Raw genomic sequence first — 27,527 nt, 5'->3', positions numbered from 1 at the left:
AAGTGCAAAAGCAGCCATAGCCGAAACGTAAATAAATAGATGTGGCTCCATTCCAATAAAAATGTATTTATGGACAGGGAAATTTGAATTTCATATAATTTTCCCATCTTACAAAATATTATTCTCTTTTTGATTTTTTCCCAACCATTCTTTGCTTGTGGGCTGTATAAAAATAGGCGGGGGGCTGGATTTTGCCCACGGACTACAGTTTGCCAAACCTGCTCTAAGTCAGCATATATGATCAGGTGATACCCAAGTAGGCATCTCCACCTGCTCAAGCACCAGCTCAACAGAGCCTTTTTCCAAGCTCTTAGCAAAGGACCTGAGTCCCAAGGGCCACTCCATGTACACTTCTTCAGTGAGCAACCTGCCTCAAAATAAAAAATCCAGAAGACTAGATTTTAGAGTGAGACACTGATCTGATGCTTACAAAATGCCATCCTCATCCTTTTCCCTATCTCAAATTACTGATCATGTACTTCCCATTCATACAAATAAATAAATTCTGCAAGCTCATTCAACTGAACTTTTCCGTACAAATAGTAAGCAAGGTTTCCACCTTTCCACCTCAGCTCCAGCTTTTGCTTACTCCTTGTTTGCAAAACAACAGGCACTTGAAGAGTAATAAAGTTCACATTCTATCCCAATAGAGATCAGAGAACTTCCTATCATCTATCAAATGATTAAGACCCAGTACCGATAACTTTATTCGTTCATCTCTGGAAAGAATCAGCTCTAGGCATAACGTAGGAAGAATAAAGGAGTACAATATGAAGCAAGCTTCTAACAATTTAAAATTTTCATAGATATTCCCATTACAATGCCAGCATAACACAGCACTGTACATTGAATTTCAGCCTTTCTCCTTCCTTTCTTCCCCCTCCAATTGCTCAGGCTTAGAAAAGCATACTTGGTAAGTCACGTATTCAAAGAAGCAATTTCTTCTCTCTTTCCAATAAAGCACAAAAGGGCATCCAACTTTCTGGGTGAGAATGACCAGCCTGAGAATTTCAGATATGAGAGTGGAGGTCCATTGCACATTTCAGCTTTGAAATCATCCCCATGTCACAAATTCCAGAGTTTTATTCTGGGGCATTCCAATAGACAGAAGGCTATATTTGGGAACAATCTTATGGCCTTAGGAAAGTAGTACTGACCAGGACAACTTACTCTCTTTCTAGGATAGTGAATTTGGGTTTGCACACCCAAAACTGTGGGCTGCTACTCAAACTCTGGCAGTGATGGGGATGGAGGGAAAACTGTTACCACAGTTTTCAAGACTGGTCACCCACACAAAAATCCAACAACACTCTTTGTGCCATCTCAGTGACCAGGGTCAAAGACACTCATTTTCAAAGCTGAAGAGACCCAACTCCAAAGCAAAGGCTAACTTTCTGAGCCTGCTTGCATTTCTTTGCATCTGCTTGCAAAAATCTCAAAAGTTTCCATGTGCATCTAGATAATCCTTGGTTTTATGACAGAGAACCCACAAAGCATCGCAAAGTTGTAAATGGGGAGGGGAGAGGGGAAAGCACTACCTCTATGCTACATAAAAACACACCAATTTCTAAAGATTCCTTTGTGGTCCAAATGTTAAAGTAAAATGGCCAACTGCCCTGGCTTGCCCAGGACTGAACCTGGATGCAGGACTTTCCGTTTAAAAACCAGGATAGTCTCAGCAAACTGGGGGTGTTGGTCACCCAGAAATGTCTCCTCTAGTCCAAGTTTTTGGATTTTAACTTCGACAAATCTGCCAAAATGCCTAGCATAAGGAAGGGCACAAGCCCTACACTAAAGAAACAACATGATTCTTAGCAACTTTATTGAAAATGACTACCCCAAAGTTCAAAAACCACTGTCAACAGAAACACTACAGATTATCTCTGGGCTATAAAGGAGAGAGGTTCATTCATATAGACCATTTTATCTTCCATCATGTCCAGAGTCCAAATAATTATGATGTGGGGGAAAGAGTTACAAAGACTCTGGTTAACATCTACTACCTAGAACTGCAAAACTCTGTCAGCAAGAGGGCTCCTTTCAGAGCTGTTCACAAGACCCAGAGATTCTTGGAAACAAAAACTTTCTAGACTAGGGCAGCCCTCTGCTATCACAGCTGAGTGCCACACCCCTCCCAGAAATGGAGGTCTCTGTAACCCTCTGTGACACAAAATAAATACAACGAAACCTAGATCCATACATTCCCAACCAAAGAACATCACTAAATCACCTAGAGAGCTCCACACCCACATTGACTTTTATGAGGAAAATGACCATGTACCAAGTTCATTCAACACTCAATCTTAAAAGTCTACAGTTTGTTAGATAAAGCTTCATGCCAGTCCCCTACCCCTTCCCTTTCTCCAGCTCTAAAGCTCACCACTGGCTTCCAGGATAATGATCTCTCAGCCCTAGAAGAGCCTCATTTACTACAAAGACTGGGCTTCCTCAGTCAAGTAAGTGATTTATCTATTGTAGAAAGATTTACAGCAGTGATTGAAACCAAAAGGAGGTTATAACTGTTCTTGACTGTTCTGATTGACCAAAATTTTCAACATCCTACTCTCGACTGTGAGAACAAATGCAAATATTAAAGCAAAAAAAACAAAAAACACCCTCAAATTTTGTCACAGCTTAGCCAGATCTGACCCAGCCAATTGGCTGCTACACAATAAATAGGAACTTCCACGATTATAATTTTAGTAGTTTCTTTTTTGCTTTGTTTTGTTTTTGGTCGATAGTATCCATAATAATAAATTGGATCCTATACCGAGATATCACAGACATTTATTCTGCAGGTCTTAAGTATTCCATCAAGGAGATTAGTAATTTATAAATAATTAAGTAATAAGCAAATAGACCCTTAAAGTTTGAGGATAAAATGGCAAAAACAAACAGAAAAAACCTAGTCAACAGGGATCCCTACCTTCTTTTTGGAGTGGCTTCTTTCCTCCTCCTTTGTGGCTTTGCTATTTTTCCCAGCACGGGACACCTTCTGGTCCCCAGACTGCTTGATGGTGATCTTGATCTCGGGTGGGCATATATAGTTCTCCAGATTCTTTGGGGGTTTCTTAGCCCGCTTCGTGGTCTGAATCTTCAGCTTCAGGCTCCCCTCTGTGAAGTTTGCCTCCTTGATAGAAAACTCCTGTTCTTCCAGACCATCTCCTGCCACCCATTTCTCACTGTCTGCATTGGAGTTGGAATCCACATCCCGTCCTGAGCCCAGTTCATCCTCCTCCTCTGGCTCCATGCGTTCTCCGCCTACTGGGATTCCCTTCCCAGTCTCCGGAGCAGAGAGCAAAGGTTCCCCTGCACAGCCAGGAGCAGTCAAGGGCTTGGCTGAGGAGACCGGCAGGAATTCCGACTCGCTCCCCCTTTGCCGGGAACTGCTTAAGACTTCCCTGGACTCCATGACAATCCTACAGTCTCCAAGAGTTCTCAGGAGGGGGACGGGGAAAAGGGAAAAGGAAAAGGTGAGAAGAAAGGGCACCCAAAATTCCAAGGAGAAAGTGGTCCAGCTGCTGGGTTCAGAGTCCCAGGGATGGAGGTTGTTCAGAAGGGATCAGATCTGCAACTGAGAAGCAGAGAGATAATTAGCCATGGCAGGAAGGAAAATGACCTCAAAGGTAACTCAAACTAAGTTCCAGAAGCCCCATCCCACCTCACTTATCTATGGCATCAGAAAAAAATGATTGGAAATAAATCAAACCAGAAAGTGCACATCCCCAAATTATATTATATTGGAGCAGAGGGGGAAACACACGCACACACACAGCCTTCCATTGAATTGTTATTAATTTTTATGGTTGTGGGCCCAAGGATAAAGATAAGAGAGGTGAGTCCTCCGGTCCAATAACAAGCTAGATGCTTCTTATACTAAAGCCACAGCTGGCTGAGTCACCATCAAAGCCAACCATGATGAAAGGAGGTCTAAGTGCTGATGCTCAGGTCTGTGGAAACTGCATCTGGCTGGCTTCTTGCACAACTTCCCTCTCACATGTGAAGAACAGTCTGCAAAGCTGAACACAACCCTGGGCTGCCTGGGCCAATCTCTCCATCCCCTCAGAAGAAGAACTTCTGGACCATTCTTCCTTTATTATCTTTCACTATGAATTATTTTAATCATGCACAAGTCTTGTCTTTATTTCTTAAAATAAACAAATGCAAAGCTTAGGTGAAGCCTTGTAAAAGGAAAACAAAAAGAGTTCAGTGAGAAATTACTTCTAATGCTGTGATTAATGCAAAACAAATGCTAAAAATGTTTCCAACACAAAAGTTATTTAATCATTATCAATCATTTAGATAAAAATAGTCACCCGAGACAGTTTTAATTCCCTTCCTAGACCTTAAATAAAGTACCGTATGTCTACATGACAACAAAAAAGAGAGGGGAGAGAGGGAGCATTTCACAGGCCTCTGCAAGTGCCAGGAATCCCCCCAGGATTTTTTATTCTGCCTTCCTCCTCACCAAACCATCATAGGATCAGCTAAACTATCCTTCACCCTTATTCACTCCATGTCCCATTATTCTCAATTTCATATTCATCATTTTTAAAGCTCAAAAGAAAGCCCAAATGCTCATTCTCAAGAGAAAAACCTCAAGCCCTGGGGCCGCCCTCAACTTCAAGACATCATCTCCTTCTACCCCTGGCTGTAGGTAAGATTACATCCAAGCCTTCACAAATGTCTGAACAGTCAGCAGAAGGCATTACAGCATACCTTAGGCTGCTACCTTTGAACCCATCAATTTAAGGAACTGACCAGCAAATGTGCCCACCAGAAAATGCCAAAAATGCCTGCAAACATACATTCAGAACAGCCAAGAACTGGAAACCGAACGGGTACTTCCTCCCACTGGAATCAGTACATTTTCAGCTGACGCCCTGTGAGGAAGACAGCCAGCAAGGCAGCAGGGCTTCAACATGGACCCTGCTCCCCAGAGAAGCCCAGGAACATACTCAGCTCCTGGAAATTGCGCAGCCCCACAGAAAGACACGTTTACAACTGCTTCCACTTAGGGGAAAACCCAATGAATGCAGCACTTCTGCAAGAGAAGTGGCTGCCTGGTGAGAGCATGAGGCTCCTTCCCAAAGTTGTCAAGCAAACACTGGACTGCCACCTGTGCCCCATGCTACAAAAGGGACCAAGTCCCCACTTAGGAGCAGAGGAGGGTAGTTAGACCAGATGACACTATGTTTCCTTTACTTGTGAGATTCTTGTCTCATCTAGACTGATCTGCCTACCTGCCCAAAACCTTACATAGGTTTTAAAAAGTCATATTCAAATCAACATTCATTGAGGCCTCTCTTACTAGTGTCAGGTAACACACTGCTGTTGGAGGCATCAAGATGCCTGAGAACCTGTCCCTATTTACCTCTACTGAGCAAAAAACCATACAAATTGGTAGCCATGTTTCTTATGGCAACAGTGTTCAGTGGTTTACTCCCTCTGGCAGGAATCTCCAGCGTTACATTTTAATTCCCTGGTACCTACCAGTAAAGCGTCCTTTGGTCAGAGCAAAAGCTGAGGTATATTCTCCATAAAATTTCCTAAACTAAATCTATTTGGACCTTTGAACCAGAGTAGGTCAATAGCTACTGCAGGTTCTGTGATGAGAGAAAAGAAAGTAAATTCTAAACTTTAGAGGAATAGATAGGAGTACGAAGTGGATAAATTATCTATATTGAGAAAGTATCTTCCCTTTAAAAAATGACTCACTTCAGAGTTTCTTATATTTAGTAGTATAAATCATTAACTAATTAATATAGAAGACAAAGTTCCAAAACTTGAAACTCAAATAGTAAGAGATCCACAAAAAATGAATATTCAAGGGCTTCCCTGGTGGTGCAGTGGTTGGGAGTTCGCCTGCCGATGCAGGGGACGTGGGTTCGTGCCCCGGTCCGGGAGGATCCCACGTGCTGCGCAGCGGCTGGGCCTGTGAGCCACAGCCGCTGGGCCTGCGCATCCAGAGCCTGTGCTCCGCAACGGGAGAGGCCACGGCAGCGAGGGGCCCACGTACCGCAAAAAAAAAAAAAAAAAAAAAATGAATATTCGACAATTTTTTTTTCAGTTCTCCTCCAGTCAAGATCCTAAGATACACGATTTAAATACAATCTCTTTCCTCAAGGAGGTTACACTCTTGAAGAACGATTTGAAAAACAAAACAGATTTTTATATAAGGGATAGAAACAAAGGGAAGAGAAAGGGTTTTCCACTTGGGCAAGGTGTAGACCGATAGACAGGAAACTACACAGGAAGTCCTCAAGAGAGCATAGGATATGGCTCTGACCTTGAGGGGCTTCAATAAGTGGAGTGGGAAGGAAGACATGGCAAACAGAAGGAACAGCATGAGGCAAGGCCTGGGCAGGAGCACACAGGGTTATGTTCAGGAAAGAGAAAGCTGAGGTTTGGCTAGGAGGTGTGGTACAATGTGGTGACTGGTAAGAGGTATAGCTGGAGATAAAAGGTTACAGCCAGATCATGGACATCACTGAATGGCACGCTAATGAGCTGGATTTTATCTTAAAGGTAATGGGAAGCCATTTAAGTAGGGGATGTCAGTAGGGAAGGGGTATTATTAAAGTTATGCTTTAGAAAGATAATTCCGGCATGTGGTGTGAGGGCTGAATTAAGGGAACCTGATATTAGAGGCAGGGGGACCATAAAAAGGCTCGGCTGAAATTCAATTCTTGTTGCATGAGGACCAAACCAGGGCAGCGCAAGTATAAAAACTAGAGATGAAACAGTAATGCAGTTTCAAATAATCCCATCCAGGAGCACATCAATTCCAGACTTTCCCTACTGGTTTACCTTAAGAATTCAGTCTTAGGGCTCATTAGCCAACAAGCTGCATTCCCTATCAAGTCACACCAATCTCCACAGTGGCATTACACACACACAGAGTTCTTTCTGCCTTGATACTTTTGTAGAATATTTTCTTATACCCTCTTCCAACCATGTAGGTGATGCCTGCCATACAACTGGTATTCTCCAAATGTTTGTTGCATGAAGGAATGAATGAGCAAATGAACAAACAGATCCCAAGCCTTCCCACATTTCAAGGTCATGCCCAAGTCTTCACTTCTCCATGGCAACATACTGCAAACTCTGGACCACAGCACTCACTCCTTGGCCTAACTTAACACTGCTCACAGCTGCAGAGCTTGCAACTAAATGCTAGTCATACAATGTCTTCTCATTGTTTCAGTACACAACTCTTATTTTCCTTACTCTATTGCAATTCAGGCTCAAGCTGAGACCAACTGTAACTGTACAACACTTACATTTGCTTCAGCACCCAGCGCAGGATGGGCACATGGAGGACTTCATGGAGTTCTTTCTGAATGAAAATGAATTAGCCCCTGACAGCTCATCAAAGTCCTGTGGTTCAAACTACTCCAACTGTAGCTCCACCCAGGCAGGCAGCCCCTGCACAGTTCACTGTCTATGCCCCTCATGACCACATGCAAGAGAGACACTTTCAAAAGTAAAGAGCAAAGAAACATAACCCATTTGTTTACTTCACAAGTACACAAGGCTGTTGTTCTCCTTTTGCCTTCTCCCAGCACGTACCTACCACCCCAAATTCACAGTTCCATTTTTTGGTGCATCAGAGAGACCACTGTGAGTCCTCTTGTGGCACTACTGCCAACGTGTCCTGTGAGTACACGCACACGTTCACTCAACGCACTCACAGAGGAGGGTGAAAACAAGAGCAAGGTGAAAACGGTTTGCCTTGTCACATTCCAGCAGCCAGCAATGACTCCAGAGGGGGCAGCGCACAATGGACACTCTGTACTGGCTCAGGCTTTCAGGCCAACAAAAGTTAACCCTTCTGTGGCTGTTTGCAGGACTTGAAATGAGAGGAGCAGCATAGGAACAATAATGCTTGCCTAGGAAATGACCACTCAGCAGGTTCCAGGAGAATAGAGGGGAGAGGAGAGGGGCTGTGATGTGCTTGGGAAAGAACACTGAGAGAGCAGTCCAAAGACTAGGCCCGCCTTTCACCGACCGTGAGATGCTAGACAAGTCACTCTAAGTCCCTTACTCCATACTTATCCCAGCAATGAACTGAGCAGGGCCAAGGTCTGTTCCATACTCAAGACTGTGATTATACACTGCACAGCCATAGACCAAAGTGGGTAGTGTGAGCCTACAGAATTATTTGTCTGAGGGCCCAGGGGAATCCTGCTTGGCTCCATGTGCTTCATGACCCAAATAAGTCCCAGGGAGTAAGTACATCCTCTCCTCCATGATCTACAAAATGGAAGTATTTTTCCTAGTCTAGAACACATTCACTACCTGCAGCCTTGAGGGAACTCTTACTAATCCTGGAACTTGGTGGAAATGCAAATTCTCAGGCCCCACCTATGGTGGGGCCCAGCACTCTGGCTGGTACCAAGGCCTCCAGGCAGTTCTGATGGGCTTAGGCTTTGCCTATGTGCTTACCCTTACCAACTGACTTGACCAAAGAGCACTACTGCTCTATGTTTAAAGGGAATTCTCCCTTACAGTTTTACTTTCAGTCTCTTAAGAACAGACATCAGTGGCATTTTATTCATCTATGCAATCCCAATGCCTAGCACAGTACCCAGTGCATAATGGGCACTCAAGAAATGTTGGTTGACTGAATTAATAAATAAACAAACTAGCTTGGGCTGGGCTTCCCAGCATCATCCACCTCTCCCATCTGCTTTGCTTCCAGGGTACATTCAGGCCATCATCACCCTGACCACTGCTTTCCAAAGTGTCAACATGGTGGAACCGATACAGCCCTTGGCATATATAACAGGAGTCAAAAGATGCGGATTCTGGACCTAGTTCTGCCACTTAGGAGCCCTCATAAGCCCTCTTTCAGCCTTGGTGTCTCATCAGTGAAATGAGAAAAAATGTCTTCCTGGTCTTCCTCATTAGGTTATAGTTTTTATCTCTTTTATTTTTTTTCTAATGGAACTATATGCTTCTTGTAAATTTTTTTTTAATAGCAAATGCACCTCATAAGGTCTTAAAGGCAAACAATGACAAAATATAGGAAGAGTTTGCTGCCTCATTCCTGACCTTTCCCAAACTCCCCCCCAAACTCCTCATCCTCAGTCCTACCTCAGCTCCTTACTCTGCAGACCCCATAAGGCTGGACACTTCTCTCATCTTTACATGTAGAAGACACTGAGCTGCCTATACAATCCTCAGGTCAGAACCTTTTCCCTTAAAACTCTGTAGAATGTCTTCTAGCATTTGCAGTAACAGAAGAGAAAATGGAAGCCAGCCTGGTTTTGTTTCCTTTGTCGGTAACTGGTTTCATGCTTTTCTAATTGGAGATTTTTTTTTTCACTGTAATAGAATTTTATTAATGACAAAATGAGTAGTGTGGATGTCACTTCTTTTATTTTTCCTGGAATATAGTGTGTCTTTTGGATCTGTAGTGCAGGTTATTTCTAGTTCAGAACCGTTCCCTTCAATTATTCCTTTAGTTATTTCTTCTATTCAGTGGTTCTGGCTTCTAATTTTTTTCCTGTAACCTCAGTTTAGAATTCTCATCTCTGTTCTCCATTTGTCTCATTCTCTCTCTCACTGTTTTTTGCATTGTGGGAGAGCATTCCTTAATCTAAGGTCCATAACACCAATTTAATTCTGTCTTCCATCCTCCCTTTGCCTTTATTGACTTCACTGTGGATGTTTAATTTTGCAATTGCACATTTTGTATCCCTGGAATCTAACCTTATTCATCCTTCTTTCTGTTAATTCTGATGCTTTTTCATCTCAGCATTCTCTCTCCTTGTTACTTTATGTTCCTTTTCCACCGGGGGTCATGCCTCTTCCTGTTGCAGATGTCTGGCAGCTATCTAAAATTCTTATTTTGCTATTGTAGTAAATAATATCACAATACTGTTCTTTTTTCCTTGTTCTGAGTGTTTCTCGCCTAAGGTCTTGTGTTTGATTAGTTCTCTTCATTCATGCTCTGAGGAAAAAGCCATGCAGGGCAGTCTTGTCTACAGAGAAAGCACTAGACTGCTACCTTCCATCATCCATCCATCCTGAAGTCAGTCAAGTCCTTCTCTCAGAGCTATCGCTATTATCAGTGATCTGGTCACCTCAGTTCCTAGTGAATAGTAACAGTGGTATGTTGGGGCTCATGAGAGCCCACCCATGTGAGTCTCATCCCAGGTCCACTTTCTGTGGTGTCAAGCTGATAGCTTGAAAATTGGCTATGGTAGGAGTGTTTACACCACAAGAATCAGCAAACTTAACAAATCAGGGCTTAGAAAAAAATCAAGAGAACAGGGTGTTAAGCATTTACACAACTGATAGCAGACATCTACCTACTACTCTTTTGTGTGACTAAAAGGGGATTCTTCTGTCAGATTCTTTGCAACTCTGAGCAGCTGAAATCCACAATGTGCACTGTCACATAGACTCTTTATGTCTACCTCAGAACTTTCCTTGAGGAAACATCTCTGCCCAGAAGTCAACGACTCCTCGCAAACCTCCCTCCTCCAGTCTTGCCCATTTGTTCTCTGAAAGCTGTAGACTTTGAGAATATGTATAATGATGTTAGGGAGAAGACAGTCTTTGGTTGTTTTATTAAAGTTGTCTGTGCAGTAGATCTGATGACTGCCTATTTTTCTTATTGACAGAAATTTGAGTTTCTGATCTTAGGGGGACAAACTGTGTAAAAGGATGGAGTGTAAGCCTACCTGGCAACAGATAGCAAAGCAGCTGCATTTTCAACTTAGGCTCATTGGCTACGGTTATAAGAAATCCCTTCTCAGATTCTGGCAAGAGACTGACCATCTGTCTGATTTTGGCTTTGGGGTGGTTGAGCGTTCATCTCCCTATATGTCTTCTGAGGTATTTAGGTGGGGAGTCAGAAGTGGCCTTTTCCTCTTGGGGGACTTTATATGTGTCTGGGATCCTCTTCTGCTCCCTCAAGTTAACACCTCTTCATTACTCAGGCCCAGGTCAAAGGGTACTTCCTGAGCTTCACAAACCACATCAGGACTCCCTGTTTTGTGCCATTAGAGCATAGAGCTTTTCTTTCCTAGCACTTACTATATTTTATAATTAATACTTGTACTACTCTTGGTTTCAACTCTGCCTGCCCCACTAAATGGGAAGCCCTTGAGGGTACATGCTGTGTTTGTTTAGCTAACCATGGAACCCCCAGGGCCCGGCACAGCTCCTGATCCATGGATCCAAATTATTCACTGTGTGAATGCTGAGTGAGAGGCCGTGTCAAAGACCTGCCAGGTGCCATCTGACTCAGATGCCCATGACTCTGAATGTTGTGTCTCTAAAGTCCACATGCTGCAGAAGCATACAGAGTAAAAGCTCCATAAACACGGATAAAGTGATCAAGCAACCCAACCCTCACCAGCTCTCAATCAGAGAGGGCGAAGGCAGCTCTGCCACAGCTCTCTGACCCTGCAAACACACCAGTGGTCTCCAGCAGAGAATGAAGAGCAGACTCAGTGGCTTTTTTATATTACATACCTGTGTGGTACATTCCTGATCACAGTTCACCTCCTCCAAGCAGCCTTCTCTGAGTCCTACACCCACCACATTCCCCAGCAGCATCTCTTGAGTGGCAGCTCCCCCAAATCCCACTGATTTGCTTAACTTCATATAATTCCCTAATTCTTCTGGCTGGCCCATCCTTTCTTCTTTCTCTACCTGGTTACCTCTAAGTCATCCTTCAAGAATTGGGTCAAGTTTCACTTCCTTCATGAAGACCGGCTGGGCCTTCCTTTTCTCCTCCTTTCCCCTTGTGTGTACACATGTATACACACACACTTATACGCACTCACACTCACAGGTGGTCTTGCTCTCACTTCCCTGGGCATTCTGCTATCAAAGCATTTGGCAAACTGTATTGCAGTGTTAACAGCTGGGTTTTAAGTGGGTCTCTGCCACAGTTCTGAAGACAGTGAACATACTCAGTAAGTGTCCAACAGCAAGTGTCCAAGCCATGTTTCCCCTTGAAAGGAGGAATGGAAGTAGCACTGATTTAATGTCGCAGGTTTACATTACTTAACCTCTCTTTTCCGTTTAGTAGTAGTGTTCTTGGAAATTACATTTAAACCGTTCAAGTTTCATTTGGAAATTGGGTAATAATCCTACCTCAAGGGCTGTTTTGAGAAGTAATTGAAGATTAAATAAGATATTTATGAAAGATCATGTTGGGATCACCTTAGTGGGCATTCAAAACTTTTGGTAAATTTCATTTACTCCTGTAGTCTGTGTCACCCACACTGGCTTTTGGCTAAATGTTGCCTTTTCTTTGCAGATCCCAAGTAAAGCCCGAGAGTTGGGCGTTGGAGACCAACCTCCTCCACCTCCCTTTACAATGGGAAGCACAAACAAGTAGTTTAATTTGTACCTACTAACGTGAGTGTTTTGATGTTGTTTGACTATCGCTTTCTTCTTCTACCCAGTTTGTCTTGTGGAGGAAATAAGACTTAGTTCAGCCATGAATTCCAGGCTCAATTCCCTGCTCTGCCATTCGGAGCTGGGTGAACTTAGGCAAGTTCTTTTTTCTCCCTGGGTCTCCCCATCCTCATTTGTAGAACACGGGAGGTGATGAGGTGAACTCTGTGGCCCGCCAGCTCTGACCTTCTCAGGTGCTGAGCCCTCTCTCCTCAACTTGATGACCAGAAGCCCTTCAAAGACAGAGCTGGTACCTTACACCTCTGCATAGGTTTTACTGGTTCTGCAGGTCTGCTTGGCTGAACCTAACATAAAACTAAGAATCAGTCCCTGTGCTCAGGGATCTCCATGACAGGGAGAGAAGCAGAATCAAATTCCCAGGCCTGAGGCCGAGAGCACACTGTTAACCAACAGTTCCAGTTCTAGCAGCAAAAACAGTGCCTCCTCTGGGAACCAATAACACAACACAACAGCACGAGCCCTCGGTCTTCGGCCCCGGGGAGAGGTCTCCACAGCACTGGCTAGGCCAATCCTCAAGTTTACAGATGGAGCTCTGGTTTTGGCATATTACCTGTTGCCTACATTTTTCCACTCAGTCAAGAAAAGCACACACTTGTAGTGCGAGAGGGGGTTAAATACAACAAATGGCCTCTACAGCCATTATCAATTTAATCCAAACAACAGCCCTGTGATGCAGAAGACCCATCCTCATTTTAAAGATGTGGAAATGTAAATGTCCAGGAAGGCAAATAATTTGCTCAAGGGCACACGCTACCTGTGCCAGAGCCACAGTCAAATTCAGGCTTATATGATATTCCAAAGTCTGTGCTTTTACTTTTAGATCATGATGTCTCTAAAACACAAAGTGATGCCAGCTTTTGGCCAAACGCTCCTAGCTACTTCTATACATAGGAGCTCTAAAACCAGTTTGCCATCTGACTTGCCACATCACTTAAATTCTCTGGGCATCAGTTTTCTCATCAGCCTCCTAATCTCTTCACAGACTCTTCCAAGGAAAAAAGTAAATAATATATGCAGAATAGCACCTAAATAGGTTAAATATGTAGGGTTGGCCTGTAAGAAATAACTGTGATCATAATACTTCTTGTCCAAGTATATTAAAGAAGATCCACATGGTAAAGAAAATGATCCTAACTTTGAAGAGGGAAATAGTATATAATAAGTGCTTTAAGTTTATTCTTTGATTTAACCCCGAGATGTACCCATTTTACAGATAAGAAAACTGAAATTGAGGTATTTGTTGAAATCACAGAGGTAGTTCTGTCTGACTCCAACTGTCATTTGCTTTCCATTGAACCATAATGCCACCAGTCTTTAAATATCCAGCATTAGTAGTCACTTAAACTCTGATCCTCCACCATACCACGTGTAAACTGGGATGAAAATGGTAGACTTATCTGAGGGCAATGCAGCTAAACTGAATAATCAAACAGATAATAAATTCCCTAGTCATTCTTTCAAGGCCCTTTAATTTTTACCCCACTACCTGTTCAGTCTTAATTCAAATTCCTTGACTTCTCAACCGTCGGATTCAGCAATCGCTTTGCTTATTGTCATTTGAATGTAAAGTGTAATCTGACACTTCCATGTTTGTGCTTCTGCCACAAAGGAGATGCTAGGCATACCAGAGAGTAAACAAATACTGGCTCCATTTCCTGTCCTTTGTGATATTTCTCCTTCAGCTTTCGTGCATGGTCATTTAAATATTGCATTGTTACTTGAAACTTCAATCTCCAATTATGCTTTAAACTCCTGGAAATGAGTACCTGTATCACAGAGCTTCTTTGTTTCCCAGAGTGGCTGATCCCCATTCTGAATGTTTATATGTAGTTTTATTTTTGTCCTAAAGGTGCCTCTTTTGGACTCCAGACTGAAGAGTTGGTGGCTGACAGGACTAGTAGTGGGAAGGACAGTCAGATGTCAGGATTCTCTCCAGTATGGCATGCGTGGAAGTGTTCCTCACACCTACCCTCCTCACATTCTGAAAACTCCAGTCATGGCTCCCATCTCAGCTCAGGGGAGATGTAGCCTTGGCCTATTCCTCACGGGACCCCATCCTGTCTGTTTTGCTGACTGACACTCCACAGAGCCCTACATGACTGTCCTCTGTCGCTGCTCCTCCACTGGTTTTCATGAGTTCTCATGGAGTCTTCCATCAGATTGAGAACAGAGACAACCTCCTCTCTATCTCTTGAGGTCCCCACAGCACCATCAGAGTCTATCATACTCATGTTTAAATGTGAATGAGCAAACCAAGTTTGCTGAATCAGAAGGTTGAAAAGTTGAGGAGTTTGAATGAAAATTCTGGACAGCTAAGACTGGGCCCAACTTAGCCCTGAATTTTGTCCTTCGCACTGCTGTCAGGAAACCTCAGACCAGCAAGATGCCTGCTATGGGTGACCTGTGCCTCAATATCAGCCAGCTGGACCTTCTGCATCAAGGCCTCCCTGCTCCTACCAGATGCAGTACATGTTCATGATTAGCATTCGTTTCCTTGTGGCAATTCCAAATTCACATTCAAACTCTGTCCCATCTCTGCTACTGTACCCACCAAGAATGTCCCCTTGTTTCAGTTCCACCATCAACTCCAAAACCACCTCCTCCTTGAAGCCTTCCCTGACTGCACTTTATGCCTGATCAACCAAATAGCATAATTCCACGTAGATCATGCTCCCACTTTGGCTTCAGACGGATGCTTTCCTTTTGAGCTAAGCCTGTCTCTCCAGATATACTGTCCATTCTCCAAGGGCAAAAGCCATGTCTCATACCAGACCTTTCTCACCCAACAGTGCCAAGAACAATGGAACAAATTGCAATGCTGAGACCTTAATAAACATATGTGGATCCAAAAACTGACTGTAATCAAGCTCTGGAGTACAAAATAATGAACAGAGAGAAGGCCCACAGGGCTTTCACATCAAATCATCCTTTTTAGTCACCATTATGAATCAATACTTAAAAAAAAAAAAATCAAAGCTCTCATTGCTCGAATAACAATAGGTCACAGACATACCACCCAACAACTGCAAGGGACTTGCCACCCAGATTTCATTATTTTGCTACAAGCACAACAACTGTGCCCCAATTGCCTCTAATGAGAGTTCTCAGGCCACTGCATTGAATTCATCAAATTCAGCATCTCCAGCAACTACATCTTTCCAGGCCCAAGTTCAAACCCCAAGCAGTTTCTTTCCACTGACAGAACTCTCAATCTTTGGCAGATAAAAGGAATAAAGAAGAAATTGCTTTTTACGGAGTTAGGCTAATTGAGTTCCTTGCCTTTTTTTTTTTTCTATTCCAAGTCCTAGAGTAAAAGTAATTGCAGCATCTCAGTAGCTTGTAGAGCCTTGCTCTTCCTAAATACTCAAGCAGTGTGCTCCTAGGTGACTCAGAATGCCCTCTGAACTCAGGTCAAAACCCAGCTTTCCTGATTCCACCCCAACCCTAATCTCAGAGGCCTCTGGCTTTGGACAAACTGCGGGTCACTCGCTTTCATCCCCAAATGCATACAAACCAACTCACTAATTGTTACTGAACACAGGCCATGAAAGGGCAGACTCTGCTGTGGGGACTGAGCAGACATCCCAGGAGCACAGGCACAGCCCTAGCCTTCATGCCCAACAGAATCTACACAAGAAAACAACGCCTAGCCCCCGAGATCCATGAGGTCCGAAAGTAACCATGGCAGAGATTCCAAATGCCTACTGGGCACAGGAAGCAGTAGCAAAGCCCAGATAGGGAATATAGTCTAGATATTCCAGAAGCCGTCTTTGTCTGCTTCATTTCCGTTGTCTCAACTCAGTCATTTCACCAAAGGGGGCCAGTTTTCAAAAGATGTAGAGGATCAATCCTTTTCTTCCTTCCACATTATTCACTACAGTACTTCTTCACACTTAGCTCACCATCCCCTCCTCTCCTTTCCGTGTCCCCAAGTCTGGCTCTTTGGTGCTCACTAGGGAGTTTCTCCTGGTCCCAGTTCCCCTTCTGAAGGTAACTCTCATCCACAGCAAACACTTAGCAAAGTTCACTGATCCTCAGTGGGAGTGGTGTGAACAGTTGTTGGGGTGCCAGGAGTTCTGAGCTTTAAGAAACCTTTAAAATTCCCAGGACACTTCTACCTATAGAGTCACAGAATTTCAGAAGGGGCCCTCCCTCCACACCAATCCAAACTCTTTCTCTTTACCATGGCTCAAGCTAAGGAGCAGAAAGGCAGTGCAGCTTGTCCTATACCATGTGCTGACGGGGAGCCAGCCCAGCCTGCATCCTGCCTCTCAGAAGCCTGTCCCTGGAACTTTCCCCTCTGAGTGCATTTCTCTGCTCAGCCTTCTTTTCCACTGCAGCCAGGCGCACTCAGTCACCGAGGAGTGGGAAGCACTTGGACTTAAGTAACAAAGAAGATTGCATGGTTAAGTGCCAAAATGAGTGTGGTGGACAAAAAAATGCAATTGGAATTTTCAGAGAAAGTCAAGAGCTATGTGTGCGAGAGGGGCGAGGAGGCTCTAGTAGGTACTTAATAAATATTTTGATGATTGAATGAATGAGTGAATCAGTGACTGATAGGATGTAATATGCAGTAAAACATTAACTCTTAGGCTTTGAGGGAGAAACTGAGAGTGGGCGATTGCCCCTGAAAGATAGCCAAAAGTATAAAAAGCCGTTGACATAAGTACTTATTATTCACTTTGTCTAAGAGGTCCTCGTTGTGTTGCTTCACCATGCAAAGCTTTAGTGTATCTTAAACAACATTCACTTTTAATATTCTATCTCTGCATAAATTCTGTGATTTACTCATGCAACAGAAATCATTCATAAGTAGGGCTTTGTGGGGCAAACTTGGCCCCATCCTTCAAGGACTCACAGCCTGGAGAGGTGAGTGACAATGAAGAACAAAGCAGCACGTGCCAGATGCCCGGCAAGTACTTTAGTCCTGAAGGGCTCTGGAGAAGGCAGTGAAGAGCTAAGAGCTGGTCAGGTGTCCGAAGAGGTAGACACTTTGGCTAAAAGGGACCAATAGGGACACCTTCCAGAGAGGAGTCGTTGATACAGAAGGAGCAGAGGTGTGGAGGTGGACAAGTGTACATAGTGCCCAGGGTCAGCAAGGAAATCAGTCTGATGGGAGCAGAGGCCTGTGCGTGCTGCATAAAACGGGGTTCACCCGAGAGTGCTGCAAGGTGCCTGGTACAGGCTGCTGGACAGGGCGAGCCAGGAATCGTGGGAAAGAGAAAGAGGAGCAATACAGAAGAGTCAGACAGCAAATGGACTGTGAAGAACTTCCCTGATTCGAGAGAACTTGCTGGGTTTGTCGGGACAGATGCAATCTTGCTCTCAGTTCTGTTCTTTAGAGAGGGTACAAATCCTGTCTTGAATATCATTTCTCAGCCACTGTGGCTCCCTGATGAAAACTCTCCCCCTCGCACTCGCCACCCATTACCTCTCCTATCTGTGTGTCTCCATGTCTTTTTCTTTCTCCTTCTCATTCTTAACTCAAAGAGCATTTCCTGAGCACCAATACATCCTTGAGTCAAAACTGCATACTAGGGCTTCCCTGGTGGCGCAGTGGTTGAGAGTCTGCCTGCCGATGCAGGGAACACGGGTTCGTGCCCCAGTTCGGGAAGATCCCACATGCCGTGGAGCGGTTAAGCTCGTGAGCCATGGCTGCTGAGCCTGCGTGTCCGGCGCCTGTGCTCCGCTAACGGGAGAGGCCACAACAGTGAGAGGCCCGCGTACCGCAAAAAAAAAAAAAAAAAAAACTGCATACTATTTGAGACTCTGAGTCTCAGATGTATATGTAAAGTAGGCATCCAACAATTCAACTGATTTAAAAATACATATACTGTACACACTTTTTTCCCCCTTTGGTCAACTCAGGAGCACAAAACAACTATTCCCTGCCTGTCTTAGAACACAAGGGGCCTCTACAGGCATTTCTGGTCAAGCCAAGAGGTTATTAACCTCCAAGCGATGGTGACAATAATCCCAGACATCAGTTTCCAGGAGCCAGTGTGGAAGTCCTCTCAGAGTTCAATTACTGAAATTAGCTGGTATTATTTAATCTGCAGAACCCCTATGTAGTAGTCAGGGTAAGCATATTTTATCCCTATTTTACTGATTAGTTTACTGAGGCTCAAAGAGGTTAAATAACTTTCCAGGGACATTTAGCTGGGAAATAGTAGGGACAGGATCCAAAGCAGATCTTGTCACTTCAGGTGTGATGCTCTTCACACTTTAACAGAGCCATCTGGTCCCATGTGGGCCACCAACTTGTGTCATTTCAGCAAGTCAGCACATCAATGGCCTCATCTTCTGAAAGGGGATAAAATGCTTAGTAAGCCTCCCTCTTTAGAAAATCAAGGGGGCAGATGTGGTATAAAGATGTTTTTGAAAAGAAAAAAGTGCCATGCATATAAAAAGGAGTATGTTTTGATAGGAAAAGATAAGTTGGGTCAAAGAAACATTTTTCCAAGCTGGCAAAGTTCTGAAACTCTTATCTGCTCTCCATTCATCCCCTCTCCCTTCCCAGCACTTGGAAAGGTAGAAGCCTCTGCCTGCCTGGGGGTTAGCTCAGCTGGCTTTGCCTGTAATTATTTCTCATGGATCTGCAGATCAAAATCCATCATTAGCTCCTGGGGAGGGGTAGCTGCTTCCTCCCAAGAGATCCTGTGGACTTCAGGGCTGCTCACATTCTCCATTTGACCCTGGCATTATTTGCTCTGAACTGGATAGGAAGTCAACTGCAGGTTTCCACACCAAAGGCCATTAAAAAAATAATGTTTCCTCAACCTTAGATGGTACTCTCTAAGGGGGTAAAAAACCAACTCTGAAAGGGAAGCTGTTCTGACCCGACTCTGAAAATTCCAGATGTGAAATGTAAGGGCCACTAAGTTGGACTCAGTTATCTAAGGTCACCAGTTTCCCCAAAAACTTCATATTGCCCCAACCTAGTATGTCTAAGGAGGCATGAGAATCTAGTAGTAGGCTAAGTGAAAATGGAAATAAATACTTAGAGCCAAACAAGAATGTAAGTTGGCATCTTTCCCCTGCATTTATGAAGTAGTACACTCTGCGGGCAACTTGGTGTTTACTTTTCTGCACTTAACAAGCCTTTGGCTGCCCAAAGTGTCTGCAACTTCATGGAGAGTTTGTGAAACACCAGGGTTTCCTTTAGAAACAACCCTAAATGAAGCTCACACCTATGGCAATAGGTCTGATGGCTGTACTCCTTATTCAATCCTGACCCAAAACATTTTGGGAAGCTCGTCAGGTTTCACAATATACCATAGGATAGCAATGGAATTGGACTGTTTTGCTCACTTCTTCACAGCAACCCAAGGACCAAGCATAGTGATGTGTGGCCAGGACTCTATGAGCCTCCTTTTCTCAGGGCAGTGCTGCCACCCCTCCAGGACAAGAGCAGCCTCTTGTCTCCACCTCCACCCCTAAATAGACCTCTCCCACACAGTGGGTCTCTCAGCAAACTCGGTAACGTTATCTCATTTTTTAAGGCACTGCAACTTCTTACAATGTTAATGTGTTAATAATAATTTACCCCATTCTTCTGGCAGGAGCAAAACTGAAGCAACTTGAAATGCCATCAGCAAAAAATTATTTATTTCCCATTCCTGAGCAGTGAAGAAAACAAGGTTTTGTTTGGCCAGGTCCACTCTTGATAGCTATCTGGTTTCAATTAAAACTTCAAGTCTCCAAGGGAAAAACTGGCATTCTGGGCCGCTGAGGCCCAGCCAAGTTTCAGTGTCTCTACAAGATTTCAGAAAGGATGTTCCATCCAGCCAGCCACCTCTCATCTTCCTCCTTTTGCATATCATATAGAAGCTTCAGAGCAGAGACTAAAGTACAACTAAAAATAATGACCAGGTTGAAAGAACTCTGCCCTCCTAGAGATACATTTTTTGTGCCAGAGAAGTATTGATTCCGCTCCTAATGGAATTGAAAGTCAAGATAACAGCAGAAATGGAATCAAGAATCCAGAGGAAAGTGCCTACCTATTTATTTCTTCTTCAGCAAACTCCTGCCTCTCCCCACTGACCATTTTCAACTAAACTTTCTACAGAGATTCCAAGCACTGTTCTCTCTTTGCCCCCAGCCCTCATTTAGGTCAGGTGATTTACAAACTAGCTTGCCATGAATAATAAATGCACTCACAGGACCAGAAGCCCTCGTGGCACCACCAAAGGGGCTCCAGGGTCACTCAGGTACACCCCTAGGACTCTCCTGTGTGAACTCCAGAACTGGGCCTGCCAGCAGTGCCTTCCTATGGGATGTTCTGATGTTAACATACGAAAGATTGGATTACACTCCTTCACTTGCCTACCCCATTCGTGAACATATAAGGCAGTTGATATTTTCTCCCAGGCTCTGAGTGGCCCCCTTCGGAACCACATCACTGCCTCTCAGCCACTCCTCCTTATGTTCACTACAAGCCATCCCATCCCCCACCTCCAATTTGTTTATTCCAGTGACACATCTATTTTCCCTGCTAAGGTAGACAAGTCTGTTTCCCTCCTCTGGCTCCCAATAGCATTCACTCACCACCTCCTCCCCCCAGCCCCGCTCAGGTTACTATAGTGGCTAGCAGCTCCCAGAGCCCAGCTCTAACACCAATTCAACTTCCAAAGACTAAGACTTTTCTTTCCTTAATGGGGGAGGGGAGATGGTGTGCAAAGCAGCACTTTCTGAGTACCTGGTCTCCTATTTTCTCAGGCTACATATACCCTGGAGTTTGCAAATACTCTGTGTTTAACCATACTCTTCTGATCTGTCCTGAAGCCCTTCTTTGGTAGCAGGCAAAGCAATTAAGTACAGAGGAAAATACTGCATCTTCAGCTTAACTGAAACCTGGGACTTCCGAGTCAGGGCAAAAGATATCACTCCTCCCTCCACTAGTCTTGGGATGGCAGAAACCACAGAAAGCAGGAGAAAGGGGAGGGAGTGACCTGGGATTGTAAACTGGCTACATTTTAAAGTGCTACAAACTTTCTCCTCCCTCACAGGCCCCTGGACAGCTGGCTCCGCCTCCCTATCCCAGCCAGACAACATCCAACTGGGGTGTGTGAGGATAACTCTCCCAGACCATCCTGGTCTGGCCCCAGTGTTGCAGATGTGGCCTGCATAGAACACCCTTCCTCTCCTCTCCACGTCCTTCTTTCCCAAACGACTCCTGCCCCTCCAAAACACACGAGTGTGTGTGTGCACACATACACACACGTTTTGAGGATAAGGATGGATTAGGAAGGGCACATCTGATTTACCTGTGTAAACTACAGGAGGGTAAAAGATGGGGCAGGACTGCCAGATAGTTTTGGCAATAGCGACTTTATGAAGTTAGTTTTTGCATAAAACTACAGGAAAAGAAGAAAAACAGGATGAAGAGTAAAGGAATGAAAAGGAAGAGAATAACAAATAATGTAAGAGGAAAATAAGTAATATTAGTATCTCCATAAATACCATAGACTCCAACTAACTTTAGGAAAAAAGATGTGGATAGTGATGAAGGGGACGGGGAAGCTTGGAAGGAAAAGTAGCTGTGGTAGAATTCCAAAATAAACTGCCCTTTCGGAGGAGAGCTTCTGCAGGGATACAGAGAAACACAAATTGGCCTTTTAGCATTAGATGTCAACCATGAGATTATCAGGACAGTTTATTTGAAGCGGAAACGAATCGGAAATCCTTCCCTGAACAGTCCTCCTAGACCAACATACACACCCTCAGAACCCACAGAGACACACATAAAGAATAAATGCAGCATCAGGGGGCAATAAGAACCCGCTCCCCACACTCCCAGCACCTCTAGCCTCATCTCATACTTCCAACTGCACAACTTTCCGATCTCCAAAGAAAATACTTCCAGTTGGATCCTATTTCAGAATTGTAACTGGTGTGGGTTGTGATAGGAGGGGTGTGTGCAGCCTGTAGGGGATGGGGACTGGAAGACAGCATTTCGGTAGTTCCTTATTTTTGTAGAGCCAGCATGCTCTACCGATCAGAAATTGCTATTACCCAACAATGCTTCCATCACAAATACACACCAAAAACAGCATCAGCGTTATCACCATTTTGCTAAAGATCTGCCCAGTCCAGTTTACCTGACTTCGTCTCTGTGGAACTTCTACAGTATTTTAGTCAAAGAGATAATCGTTTGAAAGACAAAAACAATAAATCGATACTGAAGTGTTCCCTTTCAAGAGTTATTTCCCACTGGAAACCACCGAACGGGGAAGCCTGTCGTTAATTCCCAAGACCACGGCTCCTCTAGAAACACACACAATGCGTGCTTTCAAAAAAGGCATTCGTCTGCTTTTAAGGGAATTCCTGTCTTTTCAGAGTCCCCAAACCGGAGAGCACGAGAAAGAGACTCAGATCCATTGATTAAGATTTTAAGAAAAAGACTAACACAGAGCCACGACGCAAGCACACACCAACCTTAGCCGGCTGGACCACTTCTTCCCTGTTCTTCTTTCTATTAACGACACGTTAGATTCTGATACATTCCCCCCCACCCCCCCCAAAAAATCTAACTAGATACAATGTAGCTCTCTAGCTCCACTTAACCTGCAAGTTACAAAGAGAGAGAGAAAAAAATATCCTGCCGCCTTCCCACCCCTTTCCCTCCCCCCTCCCCCTCTCTAGTCCACTCCGCCAACGCCAAACCCGCCAGCCCCGGCAGTCAGCGGCCGGACTGAGGGAGGGTGCAAAAGGCGTGGGGAGGGAGAAGGCCGGGGTCGGGGGCGGTGGGGGGGGATCAGATTAGGCCAAACTCAATAAGGTCCCAGACCTCCAGCCCAACGCCGCCACCAACGAGTCACTTCAAATGAGCCAGCATCTCTGCCCACCGCCGGCGGGCCGTAATCGCGCCCATCCTCGGCAGCCTCGCCGGGACCGGCATCCCGCCCCTTCGGCCCGGTCTCCCCCTTCCCATCGGTGCAAAGTCAAAGCCCCGGCGAGGCAGCTTTAACTTTTTCATGCAGGGAACACACACCGCCCCCGACCCCGAGCGTGCGGCGGCCCGCGGCGTGGCTGGAGGCTGGGCGCCGGGCTCCCGGGCCAAGGTCGCCGCGCGTGCTCACCCACGTCCCGGCGACTCCGGCTCCGCTGGCCCCGGCGCTCGCTAGATCCCGGCTCCCGTCGCTCGCCCGAGCCCCCGAAGGTGCTGCTGCGGCAACTCCATGGCGATGAGCATCTGTCACACGGCGAGCCGCGGGCTGGCCACCCTCGCTCGGGGGGCGCCGGGGCCCCCGGGCGCCCGGAGGCGGAGGCGAGCGGCGGGCGCCCCGGCCGGCCCCGCGCTTCCCGCCCGGCGCTGCCGCCTGCGCCGCGCCACCGATTTACGGAGAGAGATATCAAGGGGGAAAATGGCGTCTCCGGAGCCCGAGGAGTCCTGGAGTAATCACATTCACACACACACGCCCGCACGCACACACTCGCACACCGCGCGCCGCGGGCCTGGCTAATTTTAGCAGGAGCCCCCCCACCCCCCAAATTATATATATCCCAGTCTCTCCAATCAATGCTATTTTTTTTTCTTTTCTTCAAAGGATGGATTGGAGCCTTAAAAAATGTTGCCGGGTTCGGGCTCGCAGGAGGCGGCGCGCGGAGGGCGAGGGCGCTTTTGCTGAGCTGTGCAGTTCGGTCCGCGGCGCCCGGCGGCCCAGCCCGCCAGCCTGTCCGCCCGCGGTCGCTAGTGCTGCCGCCGCCGCCGCCGCCGCCGCTCCATGGCCGCGCCCGACCCGCGCCCCCGCCGCGTCCCCTCGCCACCCGCCCGCGTCCCCGGCGAGCGCTGGAGTGGGGTCGGGCCCGAGTGGCTGCCTCCCGCGCCCTCTCCCGAGTCCCGGAGTCCTAGTGAAAGGAAGGGGGAGGGCGCGGGCGGGGGAGGGGGAGGATCGGAGCGGCAGCGCGGCGGAGCCGAACGGGGACAGCCACCCCGGGATCTGCCTCGGAGGGGATGCGGGAACCCACACCGCTCGAACAGCCGATCGGGGGCCGCTTCCCCGACTTGAGCCGGGGGAGGCACAGCCAGTAACAGGCGAGCGACCTCTCCCTTCACCCTCCTGCAGTGAATTTCTGTGAATTTCGATCAATTGGAGGGAGTGGGGCTTGTGCCCGGGGAGAAGGAAAACACTTAGTGGAGGCGGACCGGGGACCCCTCGCCGCCCTCGCGCCCCTCCCGCTCCCCTACGCCCTCGAGGCCCAGTGGCTCTGCGCGTCGGAGTCCGCCGCGGAGACTGGGCTGCCGCGGGGACCGCCGCGGGCTCGGCACCGGCTCCCGGGCTCAACACTGCCACTATCTGACACAACAGGAGCAGTGTTGGGGGAACTGCGCGCCGAGGCGCGAGATGTGATAGGCTCTGAAACTGGGTGCATTTTTTTAACCTGGTAATTACATTTCAGGGGGTTATATTTTTGTTAAGCGACATGTATGCATTCAGATGCTTATGTGCATTTTCTCGTTATTCACCAAAATTCGACAGTTGATGAGGGGAAAGACACTGAGAGATGACGTTGGCATGCAATTCTCTATTAAGGATGGTGAAAAGAATAAGGTGGAATGTCTTCAGTTCATACAAAATAGTGGTATTTTAATCTCTTTGACTATTTGTATTGGGGCTGCAAAAGTGGACCTATTCAGGCCACTCAGTTGCAACCCCAGGCAACTGAGGAATGTAACCCCTCAGGGGTGTTTCTACATTATAGGACAGATAGGGATTCAGGAAGGTTTGCAAGTGGTTTTGCTTAAAGACCTTGTGTAGAGTTTACTCAGAACTCGGATTGTGAGAGAACTCCTGCTTACCACGTTTTATATTGAGAGTTCTGGGACTTTGGATTGAGGAATGATTCGGTAGTGATTGGGAATGACCCCCACCAACCACATCAGCCACTGAAGACCTGGGTCGCCTGCTCGTGTGAATTGTCACAGAGCTTCTTCACTCTCATCACTCTTTTCAGAGGAACGATGTAATGAAGTACAGCAACGGAGACTGGCTCTGAGGACCCCGTAACTCCCATGTTGGTCCATGTCCCTGGATCAGGTTCAGTCTGATTCTGAAAAGATCACTGCCCTCTGACCAAAGTGCCCTTGCTGTCTTCTTTTTTTCAGAGAAATGTTCTGATTGGCCAAAAACGTTTCCTCTGTTACTCATCACTGCAAGACCTCTGTTAGAGCAATGTTTCAATAGGTCTTCTCTTACCCCTATACTGGAGTACTCTTTTTATTAGTGGGAAGGTAATGCTTAATTAGAAAAGAAAATCAGCAGGACATATGAACTGATAATAGAAATAAAGATCTAGGCACAAAATTTGATGTCAAAAACAAAGATTCTGTGCAATCAGATGACCTTTGCCTGATTCCTTCTGTACCTAGATTTCTGAAATCCTATACCAAAGCCCACAGAGGACTAAGATAGCATGTGGGTTTTTGCCTACACTTTCCAAATGGAGAAACTGAGCTCCAGAAATCAGAAGGATGTGCCCATGAGCATATGGCTGGCTGGTGTCATCTGAGCCAGAACTAAAGCTTGTTGCCCAAGTCTTTTCCCTTCTTAACCTTAGCATATTTACAGGGTCTTCCATCCTGTGTTGTGTTTCTTTGAAGAGCAGCTCAGAGAGCACATGGCATATTAAAAATTCACTATAATAGATGGTAAGTCTACAGCATTATGGTGCAGTAAAAGTTTACCTGAGAGATCACTTAGTCAAACCCCATCATTTTAAAATTGAGGAAGCAGAGACAGAGATGCAGTGGACTGCTCCAAGTCATTAAATTAAGGCAAAGCCATAAACAGACTCTATGTCCTGTGACTTCTCAGTCAATGTTCCTTCCATACATGTAGCCCATTTTTTGATCATGAGGGTGAGAGGAGGGGAAGGAAAGGGGGGTCTTCTCACTCTTTGTTTTATATAGCTATATATAAAGCACACATACATATGCACATATATATATATGTATATCTACATATACTAATATGCATTACATATACTGTATTTTGGATATATTTTAAATTTTAAGCATATAATAACATTAATAATATAATAATATAATTTTTGTATATAATAATAAGGGATTCCTGAAAAAACTAAAACCACACCCCTGAACAATATGTTTATTGATGGAATGGGACCTGTATTCAAATCCTAGCTAAATATCACAGGAATTCTTTTTTTTTTTTTTTTTTCGGTACGCGGGCCTCTCACTGCTGTGACCTCTCCTGTTGCGGAGCACAGGCTCCGGATGACACAGGCTCAGCGGCCATGGCTCCCGGGCCTAGTCGCTCTGCGACATGTGGGATCTTCCCGGACCGGGGCACAAACCCGTGTCCCCTGCATCAGCAGGCGGACTCTCAACCACCACGCCACCAGAGAAGCTCCACAGGAATTCTTATCTTCTTTCCCTGGTAGGCCACTTTTTGGTTATCTGAGAACCAGATCCTAAAACACCAGAAAGTCCGAAACTAGTAAAGAAGTTGGTCTGAAAATTAGTGCCATGCAATTTTAAGATACCTATTCCCAATGCCCCAGGATCCTTGAGAAAATAAAGGGGCAATCTGAGCAGCTGACGGGAATACACACAACACACATCTCTTAGTCCTACAGTCTCCAATGTCAGCATCTTGCAGTCACTCAGCAAATAATTATGTAGCATGAATTATACCAGACAAGATGGTAGCAACTAGAGATTCAAACTCAGAATTCACAACCCAGTGGTAGAGACTGACATGCAAACTTCTAACTACATCTAATATATGGAAATATCAGAAAGGAGATGTTTACAAAGTACACAGAGCACAGATGCAGAAATAGTAGAAGGGTGAAGTCATAAACCATATCTTCTTGAGAACTGCTGCACATTTATTACGGGTTGGGTTGGCCAAAAATTTCCTTCTGTTTTAAGGTAAAAATAAGAGACACACTTTTCATTTTCACCAAGAACTTTATTGAACAACGTATTCGCCATTTTGTTCCACTACCTTCTGCCATTTTTCAGGCAACTTCATAATTCCATCTTCCCAAATCTTTTTATCTTTTTGAGCAAAGAACTCTTCCAGGTGCCTTTCACAATCTTCCAGGAAATTAAA

At 45.4% G+C, this 27,527-nt stretch overlaps 1 protein-coding gene across 2 annotated transcripts in view; it reads right to left on the bottom strand.

Moving 5' to 3' along the window:
- The window catches only part of SETBP1 (SET binding protein 1), a 372,459-nt gene extending 348,843 nt beyond the window's left edge, over positions 1 to 23,616 (bottom strand). For both annotated transcript variants that reach the window (XM_082667612.1, XM_082667613.1), the window contains exons 1-2: positions 23,526 to 23,616; positions 2,927 to 3,574 (exon numbers count right to left, since the gene is read on the bottom strand). In XM_082667612.1, the coding sequence (XP_082523738.1) occupies positions 2,927 to 3,412 (486 nt within the window). In that variant the 5' untranslated portion in view covers positions 3,413 to 3,574; positions 23,526 to 23,616. The remainder of the gene's footprint in view (positions 1 to 2,926; positions 3,575 to 23,525) is intronic.
- Positions 23,617 to 27,527: the final 3,911 nt, after the last annotated feature.

This window comes from Grampus griseus (assembly GCF_964374135.1).
Source record: "Grampus griseus genome assembly, chromosome: 12".
NCBI lineage: Eukaryota > Metazoa > Chordata > Mammalia > Artiodactyla > Delphinidae > Grampus > Grampus griseus.
This window is presented reverse-complemented; position numbering and strand designations above follow the sequence as displayed.